The following is a 27,773-nucleotide window of genomic DNA, read 5'->3' as shown; positions in this document are numbered from 1 at the left end:
GTCAGCCCGCCGGCGCTGCCGCCCGCCAGCGCCTGCCAGTGGAAGGAGAAGGAGCGGCGGTGGGCGTGCGGGGCCGGGGCGGACGCCGCGCCGGGCCCCAGCGGGGAGCGGGGGAGCTGCCTGTCCTCCAGCTCATCGGCTCGCCGGCCGTCGCGGAGCGGGACCAGCCGCCCCTCGCCATCGCCGCCCCGCGACCCATGCTCGTCGCCGTCGTCGCCCCGCGCCTCGCCGTCGTCGCCCCGCGCCTCGCCGGCGTCGCGATCTCCAGGCGCCCTCGCCACGCCGCCCTCGCCGCCGCCCCCCGACGCCACGGCCCAGGCGGCGGCCAGGGAGGGCGCCCCCACCTCCGAGGTGGGGGTGCTGCCGGCCGCGCTGGACGCCCCCCCCCGCCGGTGCAGGCCGGGGTGGCCCAGGACCGCCTCCAGGCCTCGCCCGCGGCCGCCCTCCCAGGCGCCGGCGCCCAGCTCGGGGTCGTCCCGCGGCCCCACACTGCTCTGCGAGCTGAGGGAGGTGCCGCCCACCAGCGGCTGCTTGGTGGGGCTGGACCGACGCTTGGCCCCGCCCCCGGGCACCGTCCCCGAGGCCAGGTAGCCCACGCCGCGCATCCACGCCGGCAGCGCCCAGCCCCGCGCCTCCTGGGTGGGTGGGGACCGGGGGGGGTCAGGGCTGGGGCCCAGCGCGCATGGGAGATGGGGTTGCGGGAGTGGGGAGGGGCAATCGGGTGAAGTGCGAGGGTTGCCAGCCGTCGAGAGCGCCGCACAGCGTCGAGCCTGAGGCCTGATGTACAACCTTGGCTCCCATGTGGCACTGAGCGTGCACCCCCGCCCGGCCTCGGCAGGCACCAAGGTGGCTAGGCTCTGCACCGACGCCAGCCCCCCTTCTGCTCCTCCCCCGCCAGGCCCATGCCCAATCCCAGGCTCCTACCATGTAATGCCATCCGAATGCCCCCCTCTGCCCCTGCCCCAATCATTCACCGCCCCTCGAACGCCACGCACCCCGGAAGCCGCCTCCAGGGCCGCCGCAAGACTGCGCCGGCGGGCGTGGCCGGCGGCGTCGCCGTCGCCGTCCCAGCGTGGGGACCCGACGGGCGAGGTCAGCACGTGGATGTTGATGCAGCCCTCCTGTGACAATGTGCAGGGAGGGTGAGGGGGGACCTGAGTGGGATGGCCGGGACGGACCCTGGCCGGAACGTTGAACGGCGGCGACCAGGAGAGTGTTCCGGTGGCCAAGCGGGGGGTGGCGCACGATGCACCCACCGGCAGGTGCAGCGTGGTGGCACATCACGTCTGACACACGACAACCTCGGTCATTCCATCTACCAGCCTACCAGCTCGGAGGATTCGGGTTTGATCGACGGCCTGTGCTTCTGCACGCCGGCAGACTCTGGTCGAGGGGAGGAAGGGTGGCGGCGTCTGAGCTGGCAAATGGGGCCCTGCGCTGGGCAAGGGCTGTGCCACGGTCAGCTGCGGGTGGGGCCAGGACAGGCCACCGCTGCCTCGTCCAGCCCTCGCCCCATGACTCTGCCCCGTTCCTTTGCGACGCGCCCCTCATACCGCCCCCCAAGCGCCTCGTGGCATCCCCCCCAACCCCTTCCCCTGACCCCTCCCGCCGCACCCGTGCCGCCCGCCTCGGCGTCGTTCCCAGTGAGCAGGTCGGCGTGCGCGGCCAGGCGGGGCAGGAGCTCCGCCAGACCGGTCCGCCAGGCCACGTAGGCGGCCGCGCCGCCCAGGCGCAGCGTCAGCGGGGCGCCCAGCGCAAAGGTCAGAGTGAGGCTGCGCGCCGGGTCGTCGGCGCGCACGCTCTCCACGTGGTACAGCAGCACGCTGCTGCTCCAGCCCCAGCGCAGCGTCGATCCGTCCTCCGACAGCTGCATGAAGACGGAGGTGGTGAGGCCGGGCCTGCGCCGCGACTCCTTCTCCTGCAATGGATTTTAGTTTTAGGGGAAAGGGGGGAATGGAGCGGATTAGGCTGGACCGACAACCTCGAAAGGGAGATGCAATGGCCGCTTGTATGTACTGGTGCCAGGCTCCGACGGCCTCTGGTGGCGATGCCGAGCACTGTGGTGGGTCTTTGCCCATAGACTGGCGCATCCCCCATACCAAAGGAAAAGATTCTCCTGGCCCTTGAGGCCACCTCGTCCCCTTCCCGGCCCCCACCCCACCTCACACCTCACACCCTCTCAACGCACCATCCACTCGCCGTCCATCAGCGGAAGCAGGGCCGGAGGCGGGCGCGGCGCGCGCGGGGCGTCCTCAACCCCCTCGGCGCGCAGCGCACGCGTCGCGCGCCATGTCAGCCTGACGGCCCACCAGAGCGTCGCGCGCGCGGCCAGGAAGACCACGCAGGCCACCGCCAGGCGGGCGCCTGCCGCAGTGCCAGGCCCGCCCGCCACCACCACACCCAGTCCGATCACCGGCGGGCCGTAGGAAAGCGGGAAGGCGAAGTCGGCGGCCAGGGCGAGGCGTGCATGGCGGCGCAGCGCGCCCAGCGTGGCCGCCGCGTTCCAGGCCGCCAGCAGGGCGCCGCCCAGCGCGCCGCCCACCAGCAGCGCGACCCCGGCGCCCGAGCCGGCCAGGGGCGCGCCCTCGGTCACCATCACAACGCTCAGGATGGCCAGGACCTTTGGCGAGGGATGGGTGGAGGGGGTGGAGGGGGTCATGGGTGGGTTGGAGACTCATATGGGGAGGTGGTCTCTGGGATGGATTCCAGCCACCTCAGTGCCGTGAACCGGCCCTGCCCTCGAGCGCCCTGTGCACCCGCACCAAACAACCCGGCGGCTGGCTGCCACGTGCGCAATTCCAACACCACCACCCAGCCCCTCACCACGGCATCAAAGCGGGCGGCCGCGCCCAGGCGCGACCTGCACAGTGCCGCCCGCTTCCTCAGCTCCGTGCCGCGCAGGCGGCCGTCGCCCGGCATCCTGCCCGCCCAGCGCCAGCCCACTTGGCGGTAGGCGGTGCGGCACAGGGCCAGGGCGGCGAGCTGCAGCGCGGCACACAGCGCGGCGACGGCGGTGGGGCCCGGGCTGTCGGCGCCATGGGCGACGGCAAAAGCCACCATCTCGGCGACGCCCAGCGTGCCCAGCACGGCGCAGGCGGGGAGCTGGTGCGCGCAGGCGCGCAGCAGGGAGTCGAGGCTGAGCCACCACAGGGACAGGGAGGTGGCGAGGATGAGCAGGGTGTCCTGCAGGGAGGTGCCGATCTGCGGGGAGCAGGGGTGGTTGAGGGCATGAGTGAAGGGCGGGCCTGGGTGGCCCCGGACGGTGCATGGTCCGGGCATTTGGCCGTCGTACTAGGGTTAAAGTCGCATGGCATGACGCAGGCCCGCCAGTGAAACCCGACCTGCGTCGCGGCGAAGATGCCGGCCAGGAAGGCCTGTACCGCGGTGAGCAGGAGGAAGGCGCGTGCTGTCGCAGGGAGGGAGGCCCAGAGCCTCCAAACGCCGGGAAACACATGCATCGACATTCGAGGTGCTCCAGGGATCGACATCGCGGCTGTCATGTCCCACCCTCGCGGGCCCAGAGGGATCGACCTCGCGGGGGTCCGGCTACCGCCAGCCACCAGTGCAGGGGGGTGTCTCGGTGCAAGAGCCGTGCATGGGATGTATGCTCAGCTGTCGAGATCGCATCCGCTGTCCTTGAACCCGCCGGTACAGGACGGGTTGGGCGCGTTTGTCCCCATCTGCCCCGAAATGCGGTTCGTAATTTCGGCATGCTGCCCTCGGCCCACAGCACGACTCCCGGCCTCTGCCCCGATGAAGACCATATGGGATGACGCATCCGTGACCCAGCGCTGCAGATTCGTGATCACTCAACCTCGAATGTTGCCCCATCCCACCCTCGAGGCCTGCGTCGGCGGTGGGCAATGGCGCAGGCACAGGTCCTCACCAAGGGGCCCTTCCCAGGCCTGAAGCCCTTTGTCCTCCTGTATGGCTGGCTGGGATGCCGGGAGGCGCACCTCAAGTGAGCTGGGGAGCGCGTTTCATTCGTCTTTGTCTGGTGTCATCACTCATTGGCACGTCCATGCCCTCCCCCATTGATGACCTGGCCTCCCTGAGGGGTGCGGCAACCCCCGCCAGTCCCTGGTCTCTCTGCGCCGCCGAGCGCCACTCCTTTCCCCCACAAACACGCAGCAAGTACGCCAACATGTGGCGGGTGTTGGGCGCGGAGCCCCACATGATCCGGGTCAACACCTGGGATGTGATCCCTCCTTTCCACGAGCGCGCCGAGCAGGGCCTGGTCCAGCAGGCGGGGCTGGCGGGGGAGGCGTACGCCGCGCACTCCGCGGTGCAGCCCGGCCCTGGACGGCCCCCCGTCTTCGTGCACACGCTGTCCAACGCGGGGTACCTTGCCTACGGCGGCATGGTGGGCCGCCTGGCCTGGGCCGCCGGCTTCCCCGTCACGCACGTCACCCACCCGCGCGACCGCTTCTCCCAGCGCCAGCTCCAGGGCCTGGCCGCATTCCAGCGCATCATGTCACCCACGAGGGGGATCATCGTGGACTCGGCGCCCTCGGCTCTCACCCCAGACGTGTGGATCAGGTGGGTGTGGATGGGGTCTGCTTGCCGAGTGTGGGCGAGTGGGAGGGGCGGCGATGCGGGAATCCACACATGTTTCTCGACGGCGCCTGGAGGGTGACCCGAGCCCCAGGGCAAGGGAGACGGCTGATGTGAGTGCAGGGAGGGCAACTCCTGCTGACAGAGAGCTTTCTAGTGCCTGGCCACTCAGCCTGGCAGGCTGGTGTACCCACAAGAGCCCGTGCATGGCCGCCACAATCCATCCCAGGGGCGTGGAGGCAGCACTGCTCGGCAACCCGCTGAGCTCGGTGAGCCTGGCGATCTTCCGTGCCTTTTACAGGCGGAGGATGGTGGAGCAGTTGGCCTCGGGACCCTACCACGACTTCCTTGCAGAGGTGGGACTCGGGGATCATGGAGGCTTAGTAAATGAACCTCACACCCCCCCTCCCCCACCGCTGGCACCTCGCCAGCTCTGCCAGTGAAGCTCATCTGCGCCACCCAGCCTCCCCCAGCTGCGGTGCCGCGATGCCTGCCGATGAACCCTCGTCCGCGCCTGAACCCTCGTGCAGGCGCTCGGCGGTTGGCGCACCATCCCAGACCGGGTGGGGCGCATGTATGCGTACAGCGAGGAGGACGACATCATCCCGGCCGAGGACGTGGAGACGCAGATCCTGAGGGACGTCGCACACTCCGACATCCTCACGCGGGTGGTCAAGTTCCATGGGTCCGGTCACGTGCAGCACTACCGCCGCTTCCCGGACGAGTACGCCGCGGCGGTGTCCGACTTTGCGCTCGCCTGCCTGGAGCGGGGGGGACCAGGGCCAGTCGTCACCTCCAAGACAGGGAACCTCCCCCAGGCCGGCGGCGGGAGGGCCAGGCGGCGGTGAGGCTGGCGCTGAGGCTGGCGGCTGCAGGATGTTTGGATGACGCTGAGGCTGGCGGCTGCAGGAGGTCCAGACGGTGGATGATCAATGGGGCAGGGGGCTCGAGCGATACGAAGCCAGGGTGCCTGCCGGTCCTGTAGCAGCTCACCCTCTGCGGCAGGCAGGAATGGCAGTGAGGGCGCGTCACAGGGAAGACAGCAGCGGCGCAGCGACAACGTGGGTTCCTGCAGGCAGGAGGATGTGAGACTCCTTCCAACCTGGACAGCCGCAAGACCCTTGGGGAGAGGGGTGCATCAGGCCCCCTCCTGACATCCTGGGGCCAGGCGGCAGGCGGTTCCGCTGATCTCGCCAGCAGGCTCGATGCAGGCTCCCTCCCATGCTGGCGCCCCATGCATGCTGCTCACGGATGCTGGAGTGCAAGCGTGATGCTATACCATGCACGGGAGCATGGGCACCAAGGGCTCTGCCGCCAGGGCCCATCTCGTGGCCTTACATGCCACCTGGCAGGTCATGCCATGCGATTGTCATGCATGACCTGCTGTACTTGGAGCAGAATGCTTTGATGGCTTCTTCGCTGCTATTCAGTCATTGTTGGTTACAATTCATCGGGCAAACAAGGCCAGAGCGCAGCCCGGGCGCCTGCTCACCAGCCCCAGCGCATGGGGAACCTGCCGCGTCGGTAGGCCAGGAGGAAGGCCAGCCCCGCCAGAGCGCCGCCTGCATGGCCTCCTACCGACACGTTGCTGCCCGGATTCCGCAGCGTCAGCAGGTCCAGTCCGGCCCAGAGCAGGCCAAAGGCGTACATTGGCAGAGGGATGATGCCTGAAAGGGGAGGGTATACTCAGAGAGGGTGTGGATTGGTGGAGTGCGGGCATGCCTGCAAGCCTGAAATTCAGGGCATAGGTGCAAGCTGGTCCCTGCTGCTCCAATCATTCTCAGAGCCAGACATGGCCGAGGCAGACGGCTCCTCCAAATGCCTGGCAACATGCAGTCCTTGCTGGTCGACAACATGCCACACCCCCCCTCCTCACCGTACAGCAGGACCTTCTGCGAGGGCGCCAGGTACACGGTCATGGCCAGCATGCCCGCCACCACACCGCTGGCGCCCAGGGCGGGAACCTGCCCCGTGCCCAGCGGCAGCCGGCCCCAGGCATCCCGCCGCGCCCACAGAGGCCCGGCGGCCTGGGACAGGCAGTGTCCCAGGCCTCCGCCCAGGGCGCAGCCGGCGTAGATCATGGCCAACTGGGTCCGGGGGAGGGGGTGGGTGGTGTAGGGTGGACGCTGTGTGCAGCGAGCAGCAGAGCTTATGGGAGCTGGACAGGGCAGGCAAGAGTCGAGCAATGTACATCTGGGAAGCCTGGTGTCCCTACATATGGAGCCAGGAGCTGTTGTGACTCAACAAAGGTCCCCGCACCTTCCTGCCTCCAAAGAGGCGGCCGAGGGTCTGTGGGGAGAGGGGCCACATGGGACCATGAGACCCAAAGGTGGTCATGAGAGTAGGCAGCCATCAGCAGGAGATCTGGCCAGCACACTTGGCACACAGGCACTGCGCGAGGACTCACCAGCCCAAAGCCATAGAGTCCCAGGCCGTTGGAGGCCAGGTGCCAGGTGTCCCTGTGGCTGAAGCTGTGGGTCAGCAGGGTCCAAACCCTCCCGCGCTTCAGGTGTGGAATGGACACCATCGCATTCTTGCTGCGGCGTGTGAGAAGAGAGGAGGTGGAGCCAGGTGAGCGGCATGGGTGTCCTGAGCAGCTCACGGTGCTCCCCTGTGGGCCAGCCCACAACATTCAGGGTTCTCACCGGGGGCCCACAGCGCCCGACGCACCTCATGAATGCTGGGTTGGTGCGCCACAGCACCCATCCCCCCACATTTGCGGCGAGGAGGCCGTACATCACTCGATCTGGGTCCAGATCCCGGCGGCCTGGCCGGGCAGGGAACTGCAGGAAGGAGGCAAACCCGCGATCACCGGACCTGGGCCTCTGCCGCCAGGGACCGGAGCCCTGAACTGCATCTAACCTTCGTGGCCACTGAAAGACACCCTGAGCTTCTTTCAAAGAGTTCAAGGGCTGTGATTCTCCCAATGCGCCGCGCTGCAGGCATCGTCGCACGGCCTGTAGCAAGCCACGCATGTTTTGGTCGCGGTCCCTCCTGCCTGGACGACCTGTGATTCCCAATCACGAGTGACCTGTGAAGCCGTTATAATCTTGGACATTTGGAGGAGCAATAATCTATGCTCCGAAATTCTCGCGTTCCTGCCTCTTGACTGGCCAAGCACGACGTCGCTGCGCTGCGGAAACCCTTCAGTGAGCCTTCAGTACGAAAAAGCTTCCACCAAACACACCTCGCAGACTTGGACGACAAGTAACGTCCAAGTTGCCTCATCCAATCACCCTTGAGATGTAATGTGAGCCTGCTTCAAGACTTTGTTGCAGTTCCGTGAGGCACAAGCAGTCAAAGGAAATGGGTGAATGTGAAATGAGAGCAAGTGGGCTGGCTAGGCCACTGCTCAGTTTGCTGACCATCAGAGATCCCTGGCAGCCATCTGGCAGGTGATGATGTCTTCCAGGCTACTCATTGCCAACTCGGTATCTGAACACTTGAAATACTACAGGAGGGTAGGAGGAGGTTTGTGTCTGGGAATGCCAGTCCAGACCTTGATGTGACACAGCCAGGAGAGGTGGCAGCAAGCAGGAAATGTGGCGTAAGTCTGACAAACAGCAATCCCACACATTTCTCAACCGAGCCCAGTCACTGATTGGCAAATACCGCCGCACCTTTTTGAGCAGGCCCATGTCTGTTATGCTACCAAGAGCCTCCTTGCTGTGCTGGCATTCTCCTTGTACCAGCGACATGAGTTGGTCCTCAATGCCGATCCTAGCATCGAAAATGGCAACCAGGAGATGCTGGGAGGCCTCCGTCACACCAAACCGCTGGAGAGACTCTGCAATCTGGGGATGGGGCATGCATAATGCCGATATGAGCTGCTGTCTGACGCTGCAGCCCCAACACAGCCGTGAGCGCTGCGGTTTGCACGCTCCCCCATCAGCCCTGAAAGCGAATTACATATGCATACACGCACTGAGAACCCAACCCTCCCCTCCCCCAGTGCAGGACTCACGTGCTTGGAGCCTGACAGGTTGCACACCAGCTCAGAGTGCAAGGACCTGGTCCGAAGACTCCCCCGCTGCTTAGAAAGCAAGGCGTGATGCGCGGCGAGGTGCACCGCAAACAGGGAAGGCACGACGGCTGCATTCATGATGGCGGCTTCGTACTCGAGTGTGCCTTCCACCATGGCCGCCTGGACGTCCCTGAGCCGTGCATGGGTGGCATGCAGGTGTTGGATTGGATTTTGACAGTGCGTGCCTTCACGTCGCCTCCTGTCAGCATCTCACTTGCTGTTTGTGACATTGGTGAACAGCCAAACCCTGAGTGTCGTGCCAGGAAAGTCCTCGAAGGAGAGCTCCTCCATTGGAGCCATTGTGCCTTCGACCACAAGTAGACGATCTCCCCTTGACCTCCGATGGGTCGCGGGAATGTGTCAGTCGCACGTTCTACAGAGCTCGCAAATACACGGTCCACCAGCCGGACGCCCCAGGTAAGTAAGGGCTCAGGGAGGTACAAACGAATGCAAGCCTATGGGGTAAGGACTAGAAAGAATATAGCTACCGATAAATTCCCAAATTCTTGCGCATGTGAGCTTCACCATCGCTCGGTGCCCCATGCCCCAACTCATGTTGCTGATGTCGACCTCGCGCCCAAATGTACCCTACCGAGCCCGGAGTGCAAAATGTCCAGCATGCAATGGTTGCACGCTGGAATTTTGATGAAGTGGATTATTTGAAACTAAAAGAGTCGTACTTAATGGTTGGAATATAGGTGCACCTCGGCTTGGAGCATCTATCAGGTCTCCCCCTTGCTCTGCGCGCCCTGACCATGGGCAAGGCGTCCAAGGACAAGCGCGACATCTACTACCGCAAGGCCAAGGAGGAGGGGTGGCGAGCACGTAGCGCCTACAAGCTCCTGCAGCTGGACGACGTCTACCACTTTCTGGATGGTGCGGCAGGCGTTCTCAAGTAGTGGCCGGCACTACTGGGAAGGGCCTGCGCTGCATTCCCAGGGAAGATCTGGGGGCGCCTCCCATCCCTGGTGGCTGAACCTACAATGTGTCACCATTGCTGCGATCCACAGGCGTGGACCGCGTGGTTGATCTCTGTGCGGCCCCAGGGAGCTGGAGTCAGGTGCTGAGCCGGAGGCTCTACCTCCCCGCCGTCAAGTGAGTCCTTGGTCTTATTTGATGAGAACGACCTGCAGACCATGCTCAAACTGAGGGCCCTGGCCCCCTAGGGATGCCTTCCTGTGCAGACGGAGCAATCTTTATGGCCGCTCCCCTCAAAACTGAGTCCTCAACCCGGCAGCGTTCCAAGCCACCCCCCTCTCTACACCTCGACCCCTCCACCCTTACCCTCACCCCCACACCCCATGCACCCACCAGGGCCGGCTCCACACCCCCCCCCGTGATCGTGGCCATCGACCTGCAGCCCATGGCCCCCATTGCCGGGGTCACGCAGCTCCAGGGCGACATCACCTCGGCGGCCACGGCGGCCGGCGTGGTGGCCGCCTTCGAGGGCCGACCAGCACAGCTGGTGGTCTGCGACGGCGCGCCCGACGTCACGGGCCTGCACGACCTGGACGAGTACGTGCAGGAGCAGCTGCTGCTGGCCGCGCTGGCCATCGCCGCCGCGGTGCTGCAGCCCGGCGGCGGCTTCGTGGCCAAGATCTTCCGCGGGCGGGACGCAGCCCTGCTCACCGCGCAGCTGCGGTGCCTGTTCCGGGGCGTGGAGGTGGCCAAGCCGCGCAGCTCCCGAAACTCCAGCATCGGTGGGTGGCGCGGGCTGGTGGTGTTGGGGGGGGACGGGGTGGGAGGGGCGAGGGGTCAGGGCGGCACATGCGGGGCGACACGGCCGGGTGGGTGCGCCCACGCCCTGAAGGGGAGCATGACATGGTGGACTGCAAACCCCAGCGGCCCAGCCCTGCCTGTGTGCGCAGACCATTCTTAACACCCCTGCATCCACCCCCAATTAATTCGTTCGCACACAACAGAGGCGTTTGTGGTGTGCCGCGACTTCGCGCCGCCCCCGGGGTTTGACCCCACCTGCCTCCAGGCGCTGCTGGAGGCGGGAGCGGCCGAGTACGAGGCGGCCGGGGACAGGTGAGGCCGGGGGAACGGCGGTCTCAGGGAGGTGCGCCATTGATGACTCCACTCAACAAAGTGTGTTCTGGACGACCGCAGCTCCAACCATGCTCGGGCCCACTCCCTGGAACCCCTCACCATATCACATCCTCCCATATCACACCCGCCATGCGCAGCTTGGCGGTACGGCAGCTGGTGCCCTTCATGGCGTGCGGGGACCTGTCTGGCTGGGACGCCGACCGGTCCTACGACCTCCCCAGCCAGGGTGCAGCGGGGTACACCCCACTGCAGCCGGTCCAGCCGCCCACCGCCCCGGCCTACAAGGCCGCCATCGCCCTGTCCAGGACAGGGGGGTCTCGGGCCCGATGACCACCGCGCTGTGCTTGACCACTGCTCCCCTGCACCCTGCTCCAAGGTCCGTGCTTCCCACCTGCACCTCTCTGCACCTCTCCAGCAGCGCCGCAACCCCCTGGACCCCACGCTGTACCCTGGCAGGCTGTGTGGAGCAGTAACAAAACTTTTGAAGGAGGAGTATGGAAGCGTACATATTGATGCAGACAGCCGTGCAAATCAGGATTCTTCATCAGGAAAAGGGGCGGGGGGCATGATCTCAAAAAGGAGGGATAGGAAGGCGCGTGCTCCACTCCAGGGGTGATGGGTGAGTAGTAGGGGCTGTACCAAGCTGCAACAAAGCGCCCAGGTCCAGACCTTGCGGGCTGGTCAAGAGGGGGAGCCCAAAAATAGCGGCGGGCAATGGGGTGCAGGTGCTTGATGAGGAATGGGGTTTGCTGGGGATGAAGGCCTCGCACTGCTAGGCCCCTCCTGCGATTACGATACCTAGCATGCGACTGCCTCGGAGCGGCAGGGCAGAGTGCAAGCCCGCCTGCCTCGGGCTGCTCCGCGACGCACAGACTCAGCACGGGGCCGCCACAGGGATGGGCCCCATCAGCGCCGCCACCAGGCCGTCCAGCGCACTGGCCCGCGGCGCCACCTCCGTCTCCTGGGTGCACAGGCTGCTGGAGGCGGACTTGCCGGCCTCCGAGCAGCCCTCCTCCGCCGCCGTGGGTCGGGGATCGGGGCCGCGGGGGCTGGCGCAGGACGACCCCGGCGGGCTCGCCGCATCGGGGTCGGACGGCGCCGGCGCGCGCGCGGTGGAGTGGAAGGCGCCGCGCCCGTCCTGCGCGCCCACGACGGCGGCGGGCGAGCCGCGCGCGTCGTCGCCGACCCCGGGCGGCACCGGCTGTCCCTCGCGCCACAGCTTGGGCGGCCGGTGCGCATCGCCGTTCTTGGCCGAGTAGAGGCCGCAGGCGTTGCACAGGGGCAGCCCGCTGGCCCGACTCTTGCGCCAGAAGGGCGTGACGGTCACGCCGCAGTTGGAGCAGGTGCGGGAGCCCTCGCTGCGCCGCGCGCGCTTGCGGCCGGCGTCCTGGCCCAGCGACACGATGGCCGGGCCGGCGTGAGGCTTGGCGTGGGACGGGTGGGCGATGGGGCCCGGGTGCGGGCGCACCGGGCTGGCGGGAAGGATGCCGTGGCCGCGGCGGAGGAGCAGCTCCAGCAGCTGGGCCGGGTCAGTCGCCTCCGGCGGCGCCGGGGCGGGCGGGGCCGGGGCCAACTGGGGGGCGCGGGGGGGGGCGCGCTCCTTGGCCCCAGGCATGGTGATGTCCAGGCTGGAGATGAGGGCCTGGGCCAGGCCGGGCATGGCCGCCTCGCTGTTGGCCAGGGCATGCATGAGGCCCTGCCGCGCCAGCATCTGGAGCTGTGTGGTGGGGGGGGGGGGCCAAGCGATTGGGGGTGAGACAATCGAGTGGGCGGGGTGGAGGGCATGCCGGGCATGGCGGGGCACGAATGGCACGGTATGAACCCAGGCAGGCACATGGGAGCCGGGGTGGGCAGGATTTCCGGGCGGCTCGCCTCGCAGCCGGAGCTGGCACAACCCTAGCGCACGCACCTGGGCCCAGAGGGATACCGCCTGCGCGCATTTGCCCACGACATCCGCGGTGACGGGACGGAGGCCCGCGTCCATGGAACGCTCCACATCCAGATGCGCCTTGATCAGGGCCGGGAGCTCCTGCAGGTCGAGAAGCTCCGGGGGTCCGACCCGTCGTGCAGACGACCCTGGGAACACAGCTCCGGCAGGGTGGGAAGGTGACCCCGGAAAGTGTGCATCGAGGCCGGGGCCCGCGGACAATCCATTCCATTGCTGCAAAGCCTGAAGAAGTGGCTTTAGATGGTCGATGTCGGCCTGCTTGGCGCCCCTCGAGCCCGCGTAGCCCAGAGGGCTGTCGGCCTGGCGAGGAGGTGCGCGCCACATGAGACGCCGCTGCGAGGCGCGAAAGTAGAAAAGTTTGGGTGTATCGACCGACAAGGGCTTGGTGGCCGCCTCCGCGTGCGAAGCAAGTCTGCGCAAACGTTGCGCGGACACGAGATCCAGGGAGATGAGATGGTCGCAACACCTCGGCGCGGCTGGCGCACCAGAAGAAAGCGTGGAGGCAGTGGCCAACTGCTTTGTAGCAGTGCGGAAGCAGCTTCAGAAACTCAAATTCAACATCTTGCTCAGCCTCAGGACATATTTGAGTCTTCGAGGGGCAGAGGCGATGCGCCGGGAGGTGGCTGGAAGGCAGGTCGCCTTTGCACGGCTCGAATTGGAGGGCAGGTTGCGCTGCCAGAGGCAACAGCGAATCTGAGATCGCCCGGCTCCGCGAGGGACCGAAGTTGCCCGGACTATCTATCCGAACATTCTGCATGAGCAGTCCCTGCCAAACACTCAAACGACACTGTTTACAAAATACCGGAGGCTTCGAATCAATGATTGAGGCTTGATGGCTTCCGGAGTTCATTTGCGAGAGATCTTCCCGTGGACAGCTGATCCATCGTATTGCTACCGCATCAGCCGCGATATCCTCTGCATCAAGGGGACGAGGAACTTTTGTCATATTCAATTGGTACCTCGATGAGAGCATTTCCGGATTCTAATGGGTGATGAGTGCCTGAGATGTTTGGGCAGAACCCCCATCCTCACCTGCAGATGATAGTTCACACTACTCAAACCCTTATTCTTGTTTGCCTGTGGGAGAATGAGGGCATCAGTGCACTTTGGTTGGATCTGCCCTCCAACTTCCACTGGAACTGCACTGAAGATGGCGAGCTCGATGTGCATGGCATCTACTCCTGCGTGCATGCCCACGAGGTCACTCACCGAGGTCGCCGCACAAAGCATCATGGCTCGTCGTGCAGGGGCACACCTCTCGTCCGTTTCTCCGCCAGATGACTGCACACATGTCCAGCAGGTGCAAGGTGGGATGGTGATGTGGGTTCCACATGCAAATCCGTCGATGCGAGTCTGTTCATCATGTAACTCTCCAAATAACTCTGAGAATCAGTGACGTACGGGCACTCCATTCCTGAAAGCCCCTGATAGATGTGCCCAAGGACCCATGTACCAGCATTCGTCGTTTCGAATCCTGTCCTGCACTCCCAAACCCCACTGCTCACCGCTATGCACGCCAGGTAGGCGCCCAGCTCTTCGAAGCACTGGCCCGACTTGACGGTAAATTTCTTGGGGTTCACCCGCGGCGGATTCCCCTTTCCCTTCTCTCCCATGCTTGCACGGCTCGGAGCTGCGCCAGGTGGGTGTCGCGTCTATTCCAGAGCAATAAGGCCCCCGACCAGCCAGTCGACGAGAGGTCTCGCTTGCTCAGCCGGTTTCCAGACCAGACCACACTGTCAATGCAATGCACTACAGTTTTATGTTATGTTTTTCCTCTGTTGCGTTTACCTGCCCTTCGCATGGGGGAAGGGATGGGCTCGCTGGTGTTTGCGAAGTATGGGTACCGGGAAGGGTACCGCGATTACTTCTGTCAACGATGAACTTGAGCGACCTGGACATCACGACCGAGGTATCAACGTCAATTGTAAAAGGACCCGCCAACAATGAAAATGACCATGCATCAGCTTGCAGGGTCATAAGAGGGTCATTGCTCCCGTGGCGCTGTATACGGCATCAAATCACCCATATACACAAGGAAGGGCCGTCCTGCCATCTCATGGCACCAGGGCACAATAACCCATGGAGGTCCACCCACTTCACACTCCTTGTTACTGTGAAGAGAATGTATGTATGCTCTTGAATCAGCTCCACGACAGCCACAACGTCCCCTGGCGGGACCTGGCCGCCCTCTTCATCACCAGCCACACCCGCCTGACTCCTGTGTGGCGTCAAGCAGCAAGCCAGCATGCAAACGGGCTCGTGTTGTGGGACTACCACGTGGTGGCCCTGCATCGCCAGCAGGAGGGAGACTGCCTCGTGTGGGACATGGACAGGTGGGCTGCTGTGTGGACGTCCTGGTTGGGAGGGCAAGTATTGATAGCTGCTGAAGGGGGGCACGGCACTGGTAGACAGCCCCATGCTGGCATACAGAGGCGGGATACCAATTCATATGTGCAATCATGACACTCCCTGAAAGAATCGTAACGCAATTTATTGTCCTCCCTGTGCTGCAGCACCCTACTTCTGCCCTGCTCATGGCATGCATACCGCTCGGCAGCCCTCTTCCCCAGCGAGGCAGAGGTGGCAAGGTTTGCACCCAGGTGAGACCCAATGCATATCCCTCAAGGCGTCTATGCATTGCACTGCAGCTCGCACCATGGAAGCCGAGACCTGGCATCAATCCTCTATGGGCCTCCATTGGTGTTGCTGGCGCTCCAACCCTGAAGCCCACCTCCGGCACCTGGTTGTCCGCAGGGTGTTCCGCATGGTGTCAGGTCAGGCACTCACCTCTCGCTTTGAGTCTGACCGCTCGCACATGAGGAGCGAGTCCGGGGGCTGGAGTGCGCCGCCGCCCCCTTGGCCCTGCTTTGAGTGCGCGGCTCGGGGCGGTGGGGGCCCCCTGACACTGGAGGCCCTGCTCAGGGTTGATGCAGACCTGGGACCGGGGACAAAGCTCCTTGAGCAGGCAGCGAGCAACCAGCTCCCTTGGGAGGAAGTGTGCGGGGAAGCCGAGGCTACACTGGCCGAGTGAGCATGATACGGGCAATGTCGCCTTTTCGCTACATGTCTTAGGGTTGATTTCCAAAGCACGGTTCACTGGATCATGGCTATTGCAGCGGCAGAAGGGTCGCTTTTCCCATGCCACATGCATGGTGGTGGGGGTTCTAGGGTTTTGGGTTCTGGCATGGAACGGGCCAGATGATGACGGGTGGCTGGATGACAGGAGCCCTCGAGGTTTGATGCAGTGCTGCTGGATCATCACGGCTCGATGTTGCTCAGTGTGTGCTCGGCACGAAGCATGCCGTTGGAGCAGCCTCCAGTTCACATGAAGGGCAGGAGCATGCTTGCCAGCTGCGGCAGCTTGGCAGCCTGCTTCCTGGCCTTTGCTATCTTCCTGCAGCTCAGGGGCGGGACGGGAAGGCAGGGTCATGCGCCCGCGCCGGAGCTGCTCCCGCTTCGGGGCTGCATGCGGGTGGAGCAGCCCCTCCCCCCCGACTCAGGCTCCCATGAATGACGGGCACCCAACCCATGCACGCTCGCCGGACACGCCCTTCCTTGACCCACACCCCTCCTTTGCCTGCGCGCGGCCGCCTGCTGCTGCTGGGTCCAGGCCTTCAGCTCGGTCAGGCGGCGCGCCGTGCTTTCCTCCTGCCGTGCCAGCGCAGCGCTGGCCTCCTCGTTCACCGTGCTGGCCTGGTCGTGCAGGTGCTGGTACTCTTCCCACATCCGCCGGCCGGCTGCCACGTACTGCTCATGCGCGGCGACCAGCTCTTGGTACTGTGGGATGGGCGAGGGATGGGCCTGTGCAGCGGGGCCCCACGGGGCGAGTCCCGAGGTAGGGCTTGCGCCGGCGGGGCACGGCAGACCCTCACCTTGGCCTCCATCCTGCCGGTCAGCTCGTGCAGCGCACGCTGCGCCTGCGCCTCCAGGCCCCGCCGCTCCTCGGCGGCCTGCGCCTGGAGCGACGACAGCCTCTCGGCGGTGTCCTGTTCCAGGGCCTCGAGCAGCGCCGCCCGCTTCTTCGCCGCGCCAGCCTTGCGGCGGCGCAGGATGCCCATGAGCGCCGCCTGGAGCTGGGCCATCCCTGCCTCCTCGGTCTCGCTGTGGTCAGGAGGGGGGTGCAGGGGTGCTCGCCGGTGCATGAGGGCTCACACATCTCCGCGTGCCGCACCTCCGGCCCCAGCCATCCCTCACATCCTCACCACACCAGTGGAAGCCCAAGGGGCCCCCCTCCACCACAAACACTCGGCCACACTCGAAATCCTCCAGTGGCGCCCACCTGTCCCCCTGGCCCTCGGAGGACTGGCTGCTGGCGATGGACGCCCTGCGCCTTGCCTTCTTCACACACAGGGCCTGACGCATGAGGGCCGCCAGGCCCAGCTCCCCCTCGCCCTCCTGCTCGGCCTCAGACTCCTCGCCCCCGTCCTCCCCGTCCGAGCTCAGCTCCCAGCGCAGGTCGCGCTTGGAGGGCGTGAAGCGCAGCTTCCGCACCGGGCTCAGGACGATGGGCGCCGGCAGCGGCTGGACGCCCAGTGCGGACGGCAGGGGCGGCGTGGGGCCATGGCGCCGCGATCCGGTGCCTGCGCCGATCCTGGCCGTGGGCGCGTGCGGCGCTGCGGGCGTGCCCCTGGGAGGCGAGGGCCGGGCGGGCGGGACGGCCGTTGCGATCGGGGCATCGACTCGGGGGACAGGCACCCGCCCTCGCACGGCGGCAATTGACCCAGGAAGGGGCACCGTGCCTGGCCCTGGGCGTGTGGGGTTGTGGTTTCAGGGTCGGTCAGGGAATGGTGGGCGGTGGGGTGTGCACCGATCGCATGCGCGCCAGGCCCAGCCTGTGGGGTGGCCCCCGCACCACCCGCACCCACCCTCACCTGGGGGCTCATCGGCGGTCCTGAGCGCTGGGGTGATGAGCGTGGGCGTGATAGGGTTTGTGGTGCCTGCACAAATGGAGCAAGGCATTGGACGGGGCAGGGCGCTGCTCAGGGGTGCCAGCAGGCCCAGCTTTCTTCTGGGCCACAAGTGTCAGCTGCCACTTGGCCTTCTTCTCTGCACACCTTACCTGCATTTTGCGGCTGCGCCTGCTTGCCAGCTGGCTTGACCTGGCGCGCCAAGGCCGACGTGGCTGGTATGGGGGGTGCAGAGGAGACGGGCGCCGCAGGCCGTGGCTTTTTTGCTAAAGCATCCTCAGGGGTCCCGCGTCCCTCGCTCGCTGATTCCTGGTCAGAGTCCGCCGTCTGGGGCAGGGAGCACGCACATCAGGGCAGAACAGGAGAGTCAACAAGGGATGCAAGGCATGAGCGTTTCGTGATTTTAGACACTGGTGATTTGATAAGAAAGTCAACCATGGGTAAATAGCCTTGACAGACGCACGCACAACACCGCAAGTATGTCTCCCCCAGGTGAATGCAGGCCATGCTCACCCTGGCTTTGCGCTGGACCGCAGTGATTTTGCTGGCTCGAGCGGGCTGGCGCCGGGTGACCGCAGCAGCCTGGAGCATGGGGAAGGGACTTCGTTGATGGGTGGCACCTCCAATTTGGCACCCACATCCCCTCTGCAGCGAGGTGCTTGTCCAGAGGGCACATTAAAACAACCACGCATCCCATACCATGACCCAACGCCAGGTGCCACTGCATCGCACCAGCTCTCGAGGGGTGTCAGCAGCGGCGGCAATGCTCCTTCCCCTCTTTCCACCGCCAAGCACTTGCTTCAGGGGTTTGTCTGCGGTTTTGGACGGCGCCCTGCTCTTCACCCTCTTGGCCGGGGCCCGCACCCCTTCCTGGCATGGTTTCTTCGCTGGACGCTCCCGATCGTCGATCGCGGTGGGGTGCGATCTGTGGTTCCTCTTCTCCCCGTGCTTCTGCTGGCCCTCCTTGGGAGGGGTCGATCGCTTCATGGCTGCCAGGGGTGTCAGCGCCGTGCGGCGTGCAGCCGGCGGGTCTCTGACCATCTGGATGCCAGCATCGACCGCTCCGCCAGCAGGTGGAGGGGATCCCTGCTTTGCAGGAACATATTCTCGTTGGTGAAAAGTGGGGAGGACCGGATCACGCACACATCTCAGATTCAGTGTTGCTGGAGTGCGAGAGGCAGCAGAAGGAAGGAAGACATTGGTTCCCTTTGAATGCACTCACCGGGCGTACTGGCACATCTGCTCCGGCAAGGGCAGAAGGTAGAAAGTCGTAGGTGCAGGGCCTAGGTGCATCTGGCCTTCCCTTGCTGAGACAGGTTGTGGGCTTGGCACGAAGCACGCATCCTGCAGGAAAAGTGAAGGAAACACAGGGTGTCCCTGTGTGCAGTTGGGATCATAGCTGGGGGGAGCAGTTCTCCTGATCACCACCAGCATGCTCAGTCCAAACGTCTGTGCCATGTGCATGCCATGGCGGCCCGGCTCACCCTGGGGCAGCCTGGACTCTGGCTCTGGGCTTGGATCGACAATCTCACCCTGCATCAATCGCCATGGCGCTGTCAGAGGCGTAGCTCATTGGGGTCGCATGCTAGTCAATGCCACTACAACAAGGAATGCTCACCTGTGACTTCCCCCGGGACCTGGGCGCCAACTTCGAGGTGGGCTCACGCGCCTCCTTCTGTGCAAGTGTGTTGGAGTGGGGGGTGCAGCCCCTTCGTCGCCGGCCACAGCTGTTTCCGTGTGCAGTCAAGACCATGCATGCTTGAAACCATTGGACATGCACTGCATGGGCAGGTCTAACCATAAGTGGGAAACGTGCCCCACCAAGTCACCTTTGGGGCCTCCGCAGTGGTGAAGATGCTGGCGGCCTTGAGGCTGGCATCTGCAGAGGGCAGGGAGATGCTGTTGGCACCTCGATCACCACTCAAGCTTCACCCATGACAGGCCACACCCACGAGACCTTGCTGGCAGCTAATCAAGACCAGCATCCCGGCTGCATCCAATAGGCAATGACTCCTGCACCCCTCACCTCTGTCCTCCTCCAGGATGGGCTTCAGGCCGAGGTGAGGGGGGTTCCCCGGGGCTGCTGTGGGGGTGAGGTGAGGGATGGCCAGGTGATTGCTCCCGCGACCTGTGAAAGCATCTTCCAGTAGGATCTGCCTGCTCGTCCATGCCTTGCTCCCAGGGGCCCTGCAAAAGGGTCTGCGATGATTCCCTCGCCCAGCTCCTACGGTACTGGCCCCGACATTGAGTCCTGCTCGATCCAGTGTCCCGCGCACCTGGCTCCTGCACCCCCTCTCCCTCCTCCCCCAGGGCATCCACTCCCTCATCCTGGCTGGGGGGGCAGCAGGCAGTGCTCTGGGTGCGGGATGCTCCCCCACTCCCGGCGTGGGTTCCATGCTGGGTCGTCTGCCGCGCCCGCCCGGGGCTGGCCGGGCACGGCGCCGGAGCCTCGCCCAGGCCTGAGGGCATGCCCGCCACACTGCCGGCGTGGGGGGAGGGGCGGAGGGGCAGCGCCCTGTACACAGAAGTCCCCCTGGAATGGGAGGCCGGGGGAGGCAGGGTGGCTTGGTCAGACATGAGTGCAGAGCCCAGGTCCTGACTGTCCAGGCATCAGTGCGGCACAGGGCACGTGACGGCTGGCCCACACCCTGCGTGGCACCCACCATGAGACCTTGCGCGGTCCCTGTGACACATCCGGCAGGGGCGTCCGAATGGGGGCGCATGCCTGCATCGCGGAGGAGGGGAGGGTTCATGGGGGTGGGGCCATGGTGGTGTGCCTTGCGTCAGCGCCTGCAGGGCACAGTAGCATCGCCCACTGCTTGCCTCCGTGGGAAGGAGCCCGGATGTAGCCAGGGCGTCAGCCACAGCCGGAGCATCCTCCCGGATACGTTGGTGGAAGTCCTTGGCAAGCCCCAGGCACAAGGTTGGGAGGCGGTGCCTGCATGACCGGTCGGCATCATGAAGTTGATGAGGGACTGCTCAACAGTAATGTCCACACACACTATTGTGCCACGACAACCTTCCCCAGTACAGGGCCGGGGATTCTAGCCTCATTTCCTTGTACATTATTTGTCAAACAAGGTCGTGATCCAGCCCATACCCCAACAGGAATTCATGCTACGTCTGGGTACTGGCAAGCCATATCACCTGGAATCCTCGTTCCCAAACTTCAGAAGACTTTCCAAGTCCTGGGGCAACCTCTTGAGGTCCACCCTCAAGTCAGCTGCAGCTGCCTGCACAGGGGGCTGGCGATCTGCAAGCACCCAGCTCAACGAGGCAACATCCTCTGCATGGTGCGACGCGGGGGCGAAGGGGTTGTGGAGCAGGGCCGATGGGATGGGAAAGAGGGGAAACATTCCGTGCATGGGCATCACCAAGCTGGCAAGGAACTGGCTGACTTGACCTGATAGAATGACGTCGCTGCCCTGCAAACGACAGGCTCAACACCAACAGATTCGCCTCTCTCACCATAGGGGATGTCCAGAATGTCAACCATCGCGGTCAAGCCATCCTCCTCCGGCTTGGCTGGAATCGACATGCTGCGAGTAAAGGTCAGGGGTTTCCTCGTCGGCCTTGGCAGGATGGGACTTGAAGGTGGGTGCTGTTATTGGCGGTGCACGAAACTTCCTGTTCTGGACTTCAAGTATGGCACCTGGAGGGCATGCATGCAAACCTCGGCAATCATTTGAACATGGCCTGCCGGTTGCAGATGGCCACCAGCATCTAAGGCCTCCTACCTGAAGTGCCTCAGCCCGAAATCTACCCAGACATCCTTGAATGTCAGGGCGCCACAGCTCACTGAGGTCGACTGGGAGGAGAACAGCCTGCAGGGGTGCACGGTGGTAGGAGCCAGACCCATTGCGTTGCCACCAGAGACAGTCTTGCATGGCCGCAGGCTGGGCATGGTATTTGAATACTCCTCAGCATGCACTGAAGCAAGGTGTTCTTTCCTGAATCCATATCCTGACACCCAGGGCCCCACCTCCTCCTTGGTGGTTCAAGGGACTTTGCGCAGGACACCAGCAGGGATCGGAGCTCTTCTGGCAGGTTGACTTCCCGTGCAGGCTTTGCCGCTACTTCCCTGAAGGCAGATCTGACAGCAGGCGGCAGGGCCTGCACAGCAGGTCCAGGGGATATAGACTCAGAGTCTGTGGATAAGTCGTGACGCAGGTACAGAAGCAGAATCACAATGCTGGAAAGTTTTCAGCGAGCATTACCTCAGAGGTGTCATATAATCGCACCCCAGAGACTTACAAACCTGAACACATGAGCATAACTCACCTCAGCACACTTGGCATTTGCCCTGAGGCAGCGGTACATGATCTCCAGGACGTCCAGCTGGAGTGAGAGAGCGCAATTGAAAATGATCTATAGTCTGCTAACTTACATCTGGAGTCAGGAGATATCCCAATGGTGTCCCACAGACAGCAGAGACGACCCCAACCAAAGAGGCACACTACTCTGCTACAAGCCTGGACTTCTGCAGTCAACCCTTCTTAGTCCCATCCACCTGCGTTGAGGCGTCGCTGATGTCACCCAAGGCAGTCTCATAGAGGGCTGAAAGCCTGCTCTTCTCTTTTCCAAATACAGAGATGGCCGCACGATTACCAAACACGTAGTCCAGCAGGGTAGAAGCAATGCTGCGGTGCAGGCGACTGCCACTGCTTGTCCTGCTTTTCCATCAAGGGAGAGTGCATTCAAAGACATGTCTGAGGATGAGGTCATAGGCACAGAGCAGGATAGGAATTGAGTTGGACAGATTTATCTGCCTCTGAGTATTTGCCCTCCAGGTACTTACGTGGACTTTGCGAAGAGATCTGTGCACACTGGGATGAAGTGCGGGGCCAGGCTCTGGGCCAGCCTCTCCATCTTTTCGCCTGAGAGGTAAACAATGGGAGTCTGGGTTTCAAGAGGACAGCAACCAATAAGCACTCTCATCAAATCCATCTCTGGACCAGAACTATACCCTGCTCCCAACCTCTCATGTTCTGTATCAAGTCACTTACCCTTCCCCTTCATCTCCACCAGCCCAAGCTGAGACATGAGGAGGAGCATCTCGCAGATGCTCTCGCCAGCCTGTCAGGTGGAGGGCAAGACCTGATGTGGAGTACTGTGACACTCACTTCACCACCATTTTCTTCCATACCAGCATGGAGCCTCCTACCTTATCTGTCAACACCGCAAGGGCCGCTTCTCCTAGGAGCTTGCACACCGCCTCAGCGGTTTCTGATGCTGCCTTGGCCAGAGATGGCTCGTCAGGTCTGCTAGGGAGGAGAATCAGACTGAGCAGTAAGCAAAGAGCATGCCCCATACATCCACAGGTCTCTGATGGCAGAATCAAAAGCAAGGTTGTCACCTGATTCTTCCGTCACACAGGGCCGCGAGCTGGGATACTACTTCCAGCTTCTGAAGGACAGGATCCTGCTTCCTGAGAGCCTGCATGGGGTTCAGCATGGTCAGCTTGTCCATGAGTACGATGCGGTGGGAGCAATGTCGACGCCAGCCTCGCTCATCCCGTATTAGACCAGACTTTACCTCGTTCATTCCATTGAGAACCAATAAAACGCCCTCTGGGTTGTCATTCAGCACGGCCAGGGCACTGGCCTGCAAGCCATGCAGGTCGCTGTCGGAGCTGCTCATCCCGAAAAGGCACCAATTCGACCAGGTCACTGCGCTGAGGAACGTAAGCGCTGGTTTTATTGATCTTGTACTCCTATGCCTTTTCCCAAATCCTATGCATGCCGCTGTGAGTCCTCCATCTCCGCGCACAGGAAATGGACGTGCGGGCACCTTGCTCACCTCGATCTCACGTCCAGAGGCTGGGCGGGCTCCGGCCCAGGTCGATCTACAGCGACATGTAATGTAATGTAATGACGATCTCAGTGGCTGATCGAAGGCGAAGACTCCGCCATGACAGTGTGGGCTTGCACACTGATTTGAATGCATGTGTTTTGGGCGGGAAGATTGTTAGTTTTTCTATGGGGAGGGTTTACAGATTTGTTATATACATGGAAAAGCATCCGTTCAGAACACTAGAGTTCGACACTTGGAATACGGAAGAATATGGGAATACCATTGCCAGCCACTAGAAGAGGCAGGATTCTACCCAAAGGACTGAAGCAGGCTGATTGAGGGGGATGCACTGGGTTCTCCATCTGCTGAGTTGATTTCTCGCTGAAGCAATGTGATGCTTGCACCTGCTGGTTCTGAATTTCCTGTACTAGAATCGGACGGGGACGTTGAGGGAAGGGAGGCCGACTGCACTGCTGTCGAGGCGCTCCCGCTGTCCTCTCTGTAGTACGACTGCCAGAATCCGCATGAATACTGCGTCCCCCGTGAAGATGTGCACACCGTCTCTTGTGCCTGTGGAGATATGGACGTGTTGCAGGGTGTGAACTGTGGTGACGAGCGACAAGACTTTGGAATGTCACCCCACCTTACTTGATAATGGAAGTCATGGATTTGCAAGATCAAATCGCCTGCTGAGCCATGCATCCAGAGATAGGGCACGCTTTTGACCTGCGAGTGTGTGCCACCTCACCTGGCAGGTGTTGTACGACGACCCCGTCTTCAGGAAGCACTTTTGGAGAGACGGATTGTAGGAAAAGGCCGTGCAGCCGGGCGCCTCATTGCAGGCCGCCATGCAGTCCACCGGCTGCACCGAGATGGAAGACCCGGAGCTCACCTGAGAAGAGGCAGGAATGTGAGTGTGGAGTCAGAGATTTGATTGCTTGAGCGTGCGCAGCCTTGCTGGAAGCAATTCCTGGCAAGGGCTGCTGAAGGCTCCCGTGGTTATCAGGACAGGGCCAGCCTTGTGGCTGCTAGCATGGCACAAGGAGAGCCCCATGACGCCGATCGTATCAAACCTCCCCCCAACACACACTTCCCCAGCATGCAGCACGTGGCCCGCACCCCTCAAAGACGCACTTCCCCACAAAAAAGAAATCCCCCTTGGCCCCACCATGGCATCGGAGGCCCCATCCGCCCTGGACAGGCCCCCCGTCGGGTCGTAAGCAAAGCCCGGGACCCCGGTGGGGTACTTCACGTCCTGCCCCTCGTCGCAGGCCAGCTGCGCGGCGCCCTGGGTGGTGTAGTTTAGCTGCAGCTGGTCCAGGGTGGGCGTGGGGTTGCAGGAGAAGCCGTCCCCGGCGTAGCCCAGCGTGCATGCGCAGGTGTACCCGCCCGCCGAGTTGGTGCAGGCGGCCCCAGTGATCGCGCAGCCTGACGTGCCACGCACGCACTCGTTGATGTCCACGTCGCAGGCGGGGCCCTCATACCTGGCAACAGTGGGGGGTGGGGGTGGTTATGTGGACAAACTGTCGTCAAAGGAAACCAATCCGAGGCACTGCAGCAGGTCCCGGCGCGCACATGACGCCTGGACAGGTAAGGAGGCGGTTGATGGCACAATCATCAGATGGCGGGGGCCTTCCTACCCTTGGGTGTCGGACATTAATCCGGCCACCCCTGCCAGCTGCCTCATGGCACCACCGTTACCTCTCCCTGATTAGGATGCCCGCTCCCAGCCGTCCCCTGCCAGACCAGCCAACAGTGAATCCCCCGCTCACCCTGTGCCCGGTCGCCCGTTGACTTGCGTGTAGGAGCAGTCACGCACGGCGGTGACAGATACTCCGGACGTGGCGGAGCACTGGCTCACGCTCTTGCCAGTCAGCTGCGCCATGCTGGCGGTGAAGGCGTCGATGATGGGGAAGGTGTTGTCGGCCTCCACGACGCCAAAGACGCCGGTGATACCGCCACCCTCCTCCGAGGGAGCCTGCTGGCCGGGAGCATAGTACTGGAAGAAGAGCGCGCCGCCTGAGGGTCCGCCTGACTCGGCGTCCTGTGGAAGGTTGGTAACGCAGGGCTGGAGAGCAGGCAGAGGCGGGCCAAACAAGGGAATGGGGGGTGGGGTAAGGGGGGCAATCAACTTTGCTCGATCCCATTGGCAAAGTTGTTTGAGCACAGGATTGTCGGTGTGGAATACAAGCGTATGCTGGTGCCCCTTTCCTAGGGTTCCATGCCAATCACCCCCAGCAAACCCTTCGCAGCACCTTTTGGATGAGGTCATAGATGAGCTTGTAGTACTGGTCCCGCATCGTGTCGGCCCCACTTGACCGGTACACGCCAAACCTGCAAGTGCGGGTGGAGTGGTGGGGCCGTGGGTGGCACTACACAACCCTCCCTCCACCAGCCCCGCCCCGTCCCCACCACCGCCCATGGCGCAATGGTTCCCCACGACTGCCACTCACTCCTCCAGCAGCATGGGCTTGCCCAGGGAGGCGGCCTGCTGAATGTGCTGGGCGATCCAGCGCTCCACAAAGTCCGTGGTCTTGTCCTGCATGGGAGGGAGAGGGAGGGGCATGAGCATGAGCGGCCTCTGGTTTGGTGCACCACGTGCGCAATATGTGTTCCTGGAGATCATGGATGCCATGTAGCCTCCCACCTTTTTGCCCTTGCAACCAGGAGTGCTGGCGGCTACTCCCCCCCCGTGGGCTCCTCGTAAAGGATCTCCTGAAGCCCAGCAGTGGTACTGCTTCCCAGCCAGCCAAGGCTCGTGCCGCTATGCCCACCCACCCCCTCCCGCCCTGATGCAGGGCGCCCTCGCCACACAAGCACCCACCAGCCAGTTGTCGGGCCAGAGGTGGATGGCCGTGAAGTCGATGTTGGGGTCGTTGTGGTCGGCATAAAAGTCCTGGCCCTCCTCAAACGCCCAGGACTGCAGGCCCTGGGGGTTGGCGGCGGAGGCCGCCTGGCCGGCCGGGTAGAACCCCTCCTCTCCGATCGTCACCAGGTGGTTGCCGTCCAGCGACTTCACGTACGCCGCCATCTCCGAGGCCCAGGCGGCGGTGGTGGCACCGCAGCGGTAGCACCGCGGCTCGTTGATAAGGTCCCAGGCGAAGATGGTGGGGTCCTCCGAGTAGCTGCGCCCGTTAATGGCATTGACGCGCGTGACGATTGCCTCCGCCCGCGCCTGGTACAGCCGCTTGGCGTCCGCGTTGCTGAAGAAGTCCTCGTGCACGTTCGACCCCGCCCAGTTGGCCAGCGTGTCGGCGCCCCCCGGCTGCCAATTGTCCAGCAGGACCAGGAGGAGGCGGATGCCGCGCTGCCTCGCCTCGTCCAGCAGGTAGTCCAGGCCCTGGAACACGGCCTCGTTGTACTGCCCGGGGGCGGTCTCCAGCGCGTAGTTGGGGGTCACGGCCTGGGCCCAGGCCCGCACCACGTTCACACCCTTGGCCTGGGCGCGGTCCAGCACGTCCCGCACAAGCTGAGGAAAGCAGGGATGGAGGGGAAGAGGGTGTTTGAGAGCGGAGTGCGAGGGGGAAAGAACGATGTACAGAAGGAACCCACATCTGAACATGCCATGGGGATCTTCCCCAGGCCGAACGCCCTGGCAGAAGGGTGCCAGGGAGCGAACACACCATGGGTTGGCGCCAGGCCGGCACATGCACACACCCTCCGATACTCCAAGGTATCTGAGCTGCAGCAGGCTGAGTGCAGCCCTCGTTCCTGAATCCAAAGTAATCATGCACCTGGGGTCCAGTGGTTTTATTGGGGAGGGAGGCGCCAAACAGCTCCAGGGCCCCCGCTCCTGCCTCCATGGCCTCCCACTGGTTCCAGCCCGACGCGTACCACGTCTTGCACCCAACCACGAACTGTGTCCCTCGCACGCGAACAAACTCGTCCATGTCCTCCTGCATGGGTGCAAGGGCTCGAGGTGTAGTTCAAAGGGCAGATCGTCATGTGGGATCGGCACAGTCGCCCCCAATCAGGATGTGGCTCCCACACCTGCAGGAGCGTCCGTGCCGGCCGTGCGACGCCCAGCCCTGCGAGGGCCAGCATGCATAGGCATGCCAGTGTTAGCGAGGCATGCATGCTTCAGATCTCTGCTCCTTCACTCGCTAATGCAACCGTACATCACTGTCATGAATGCCTGCCGCTGCTTCGCGCACAGTTTCCCACCGCCGAGCGTGGGTACGGGAAGGACACGCGGCAACGTCGAGACCCGCCCGGCGTCAGGACCAAGAACGACAATGTGTCAAGGAAGCATGGACAGCATGGCGTACATCTTTTCCAAGAACTGGAGCTCGAATTCCACGTCCAGGATCAATGTCATGCGCGAGGTGCTCGAGGCTGTGCGTCGCTGTTTGCGAGCATCCCCCCGGTCGTCATTAAGTGGGTGTCGGACTGTCCATGGGACGACGAGCGAGCGGGCCCCGTCTGTCTGGCTTCGACCCCATTCATCGACATTAATATCTTGGCTAGGTTATACTATCCTTACGTCCGCTGATTG

General features: G+C 63.5%; 10 protein-coding genes across 10 annotated transcripts in view; 3 read left to right on the top strand and 7 right to left on the bottom strand.

The window, feature by feature from the left end:
- F751_4285 (Cysteine-rich receptor-like protein kinase 27) overlaps positions 1 to 3,458 on the bottom strand; it is a gene marked incomplete at both ends in the record, with an annotated part of 7,427 nt that extends 3,969 nt beyond the window's left edge. The window contains 7 exons of the mRNA XM_011397195.1: positions 345 to 635; positions 996 to 1,121; positions 1,328 to 1,383; positions 1,615 to 1,918; positions 2,258 to 2,620; positions 2,824 to 3,201; positions 3,342 to 3,458. Of these exons, the coding sequence (XP_011395497.1) occupies positions 345 to 635; positions 996 to 1,121; positions 1,328 to 1,383; positions 1,615 to 1,918; positions 2,258 to 2,620; positions 2,824 to 3,201; positions 3,342 to 3,458 (1,635 nt within the window). The remainder of the gene's footprint in view (positions 1 to 344; positions 636 to 995; positions 1,122 to 1,327; positions 1,384 to 1,614; positions 1,919 to 2,257; positions 2,621 to 2,823; positions 3,202 to 3,341) is intronic.
- Positions 3,459 to 3,863: 405 nt separating this feature from the next.
- F751_4284 (Transmembrane protein 53-B) lies at positions 3,864 to 5,402 on the top strand (the record flags this gene model as incomplete). The annotated part of the gene is made up of 4 exons (XM_011397194.1): positions 3,864 to 3,961; positions 4,132 to 4,539; positions 4,784 to 4,910; positions 5,085 to 5,402. The coding sequence occupies 4 exons, from the start codon at positions 3,864 to 3,866 to the stop codon at positions 5,400 to 5,402; spliced, it is 951 nt and encodes a 316-aa protein (XP_011395496.1).
- A 640-nt stretch (positions 5,403 to 6,042) lies between these two features.
- Positions 6,043 to 7,292, bottom strand: F751_4283 (Rhomboid protein 1, mitochondrial; the record flags this gene model as incomplete). The annotated part of the gene is made up of 5 exons (XM_011397193.1): positions 6,043 to 6,221; positions 6,431 to 6,641; positions 6,814 to 6,843; positions 6,962 to 7,091; positions 7,225 to 7,292. The coding sequence occupies 5 exons, from the start codon at positions 7,290 to 7,292 to the stop codon at positions 6,043 to 6,045; spliced, it is 618 nt and encodes a 205-aa protein (XP_011395495.1).
- A 629-nt stretch (positions 7,293 to 7,921) lies between these two features.
- On the bottom strand, positions 7,922 to 8,869 carry F751_4282 (hypothetical protein; the record flags this gene model as incomplete). Its single annotated transcript, XM_011397192.1, has 3 exons — positions 7,922 to 8,005; positions 8,519 to 8,708; positions 8,793 to 8,869. 3 exons carry the CDS (start codon positions 8,867 to 8,869, stop codon positions 7,922 to 7,924), a joined length of 351 nt encoding a protein of 116 aa, XP_011395494.1.
- Positions 8,870 to 9,333: 464 nt separating this feature from the next.
- Positions 9,334 to 9,677, top strand: F751_4281 (Putative tRNA (cytidine(32)/guanosine(34)-2'-O)-methyltransferase; the record flags this gene model as incomplete). The annotated part of the gene is made up of 2 exons (XM_011397191.1): positions 9,334 to 9,454; positions 9,589 to 9,677. The coding sequence occupies 2 exons, from the start codon at positions 9,334 to 9,336 to the stop codon at positions 9,675 to 9,677; spliced, it is 210 nt and encodes a 69-aa protein (XP_011395493.1).
- Positions 9,678 to 9,941: 264 nt separating this feature from the next.
- Positions 9,942 to 10,960, top strand: F751_4280 (Putative tRNA (cytidine(32)/guanosine(34)-2'-O)-methyltransferase; the record flags this gene model as incomplete). Its single annotated transcript, XM_011397190.1, has 3 exons — positions 9,942 to 10,278; positions 10,501 to 10,609; positions 10,768 to 10,960. 3 exons carry the CDS (start codon positions 9,942 to 9,944, stop codon positions 10,958 to 10,960), a joined length of 639 nt encoding a protein of 212 aa, XP_011395492.1.
- Positions 10,794 to 11,138, bottom strand: F751_4279 (hypothetical protein; the record flags this gene model as incomplete). Its single annotated transcript, XM_011397189.1, has 1 exon — positions 10,794 to 11,138. One exon carries the CDS (start codon positions 11,136 to 11,138, stop codon positions 10,794 to 10,796), a length of 345 nt encoding a protein of 114 aa, XP_011395491.1.
- Positions 11,139 to 11,504: 366 nt separating this feature from the next.
- On the bottom strand, positions 11,505 to 12,614 carry F751_4278 (GATA-binding factor 1-A; the record flags this gene model as incomplete). Its single annotated transcript, XM_011397188.1, has 2 exons — positions 11,505 to 12,149; positions 12,540 to 12,614. 2 exons carry the CDS (start codon positions 12,612 to 12,614, stop codon positions 11,505 to 11,507), a joined length of 720 nt encoding a protein of 239 aa, XP_011395490.1.
- A 3,285-nt stretch (positions 12,615 to 15,899) lies between these two features.
- On the bottom strand, positions 15,900 to 17,537 carry F751_4277 (hypothetical protein; the record flags this gene model as incomplete). Its single annotated transcript, XM_011397187.1, has 5 exons — positions 15,900 to 15,972; positions 16,105 to 16,355; positions 16,451 to 16,679; positions 16,858 to 17,323; positions 17,450 to 17,537. 5 exons carry the CDS (start codon positions 17,535 to 17,537, stop codon positions 15,900 to 15,902), a joined length of 1,107 nt encoding a protein of 368 aa, XP_011395489.1.
- Positions 17,538 to 21,971: 4,434 nt separating this feature from the next.
- Positions 21,972 to 27,322, bottom strand: F751_4276 (Mannan endo-1,4-beta-mannosidase 4; the record flags this gene model as incomplete). The annotated part of the gene is made up of 13 exons (XM_011397186.1): positions 21,972 to 22,155; positions 22,284 to 22,362; positions 22,492 to 22,561; positions 22,650 to 22,746; positions 23,296 to 23,330; positions 24,027 to 24,170; positions 24,447 to 24,762; positions 25,051 to 25,322; positions 25,534 to 25,612; positions 25,732 to 25,817; positions 26,103 to 26,747; positions 27,013 to 27,174; positions 27,269 to 27,322. The coding sequence occupies 13 exons, from the start codon at positions 27,320 to 27,322 to the stop codon at positions 21,972 to 21,974; spliced, it is 2,223 nt and encodes a 740-aa protein (XP_011395488.1).
- Positions 27,323 to 27,773: the final 451 nt, after the last annotated feature.

The sequence above is a fragment of the Auxenochlorella protothecoides genome (assembly GCF_000733215.1).
Source record: "Auxenochlorella protothecoides strain 0710 unplaced genomic scaffold scaffold5, whole genome shotgun sequence".
Lineage (NCBI taxonomy): Eukaryota > Viridiplantae > Chlorophyta > Trebouxiophyceae > Chlorellales > Chlorellaceae > Auxenochlorella > Auxenochlorella protothecoides.
Note: the sequence above shows the minus strand (reverse complement) of the source record. Positions and strands in the feature narration are given on the sequence as shown.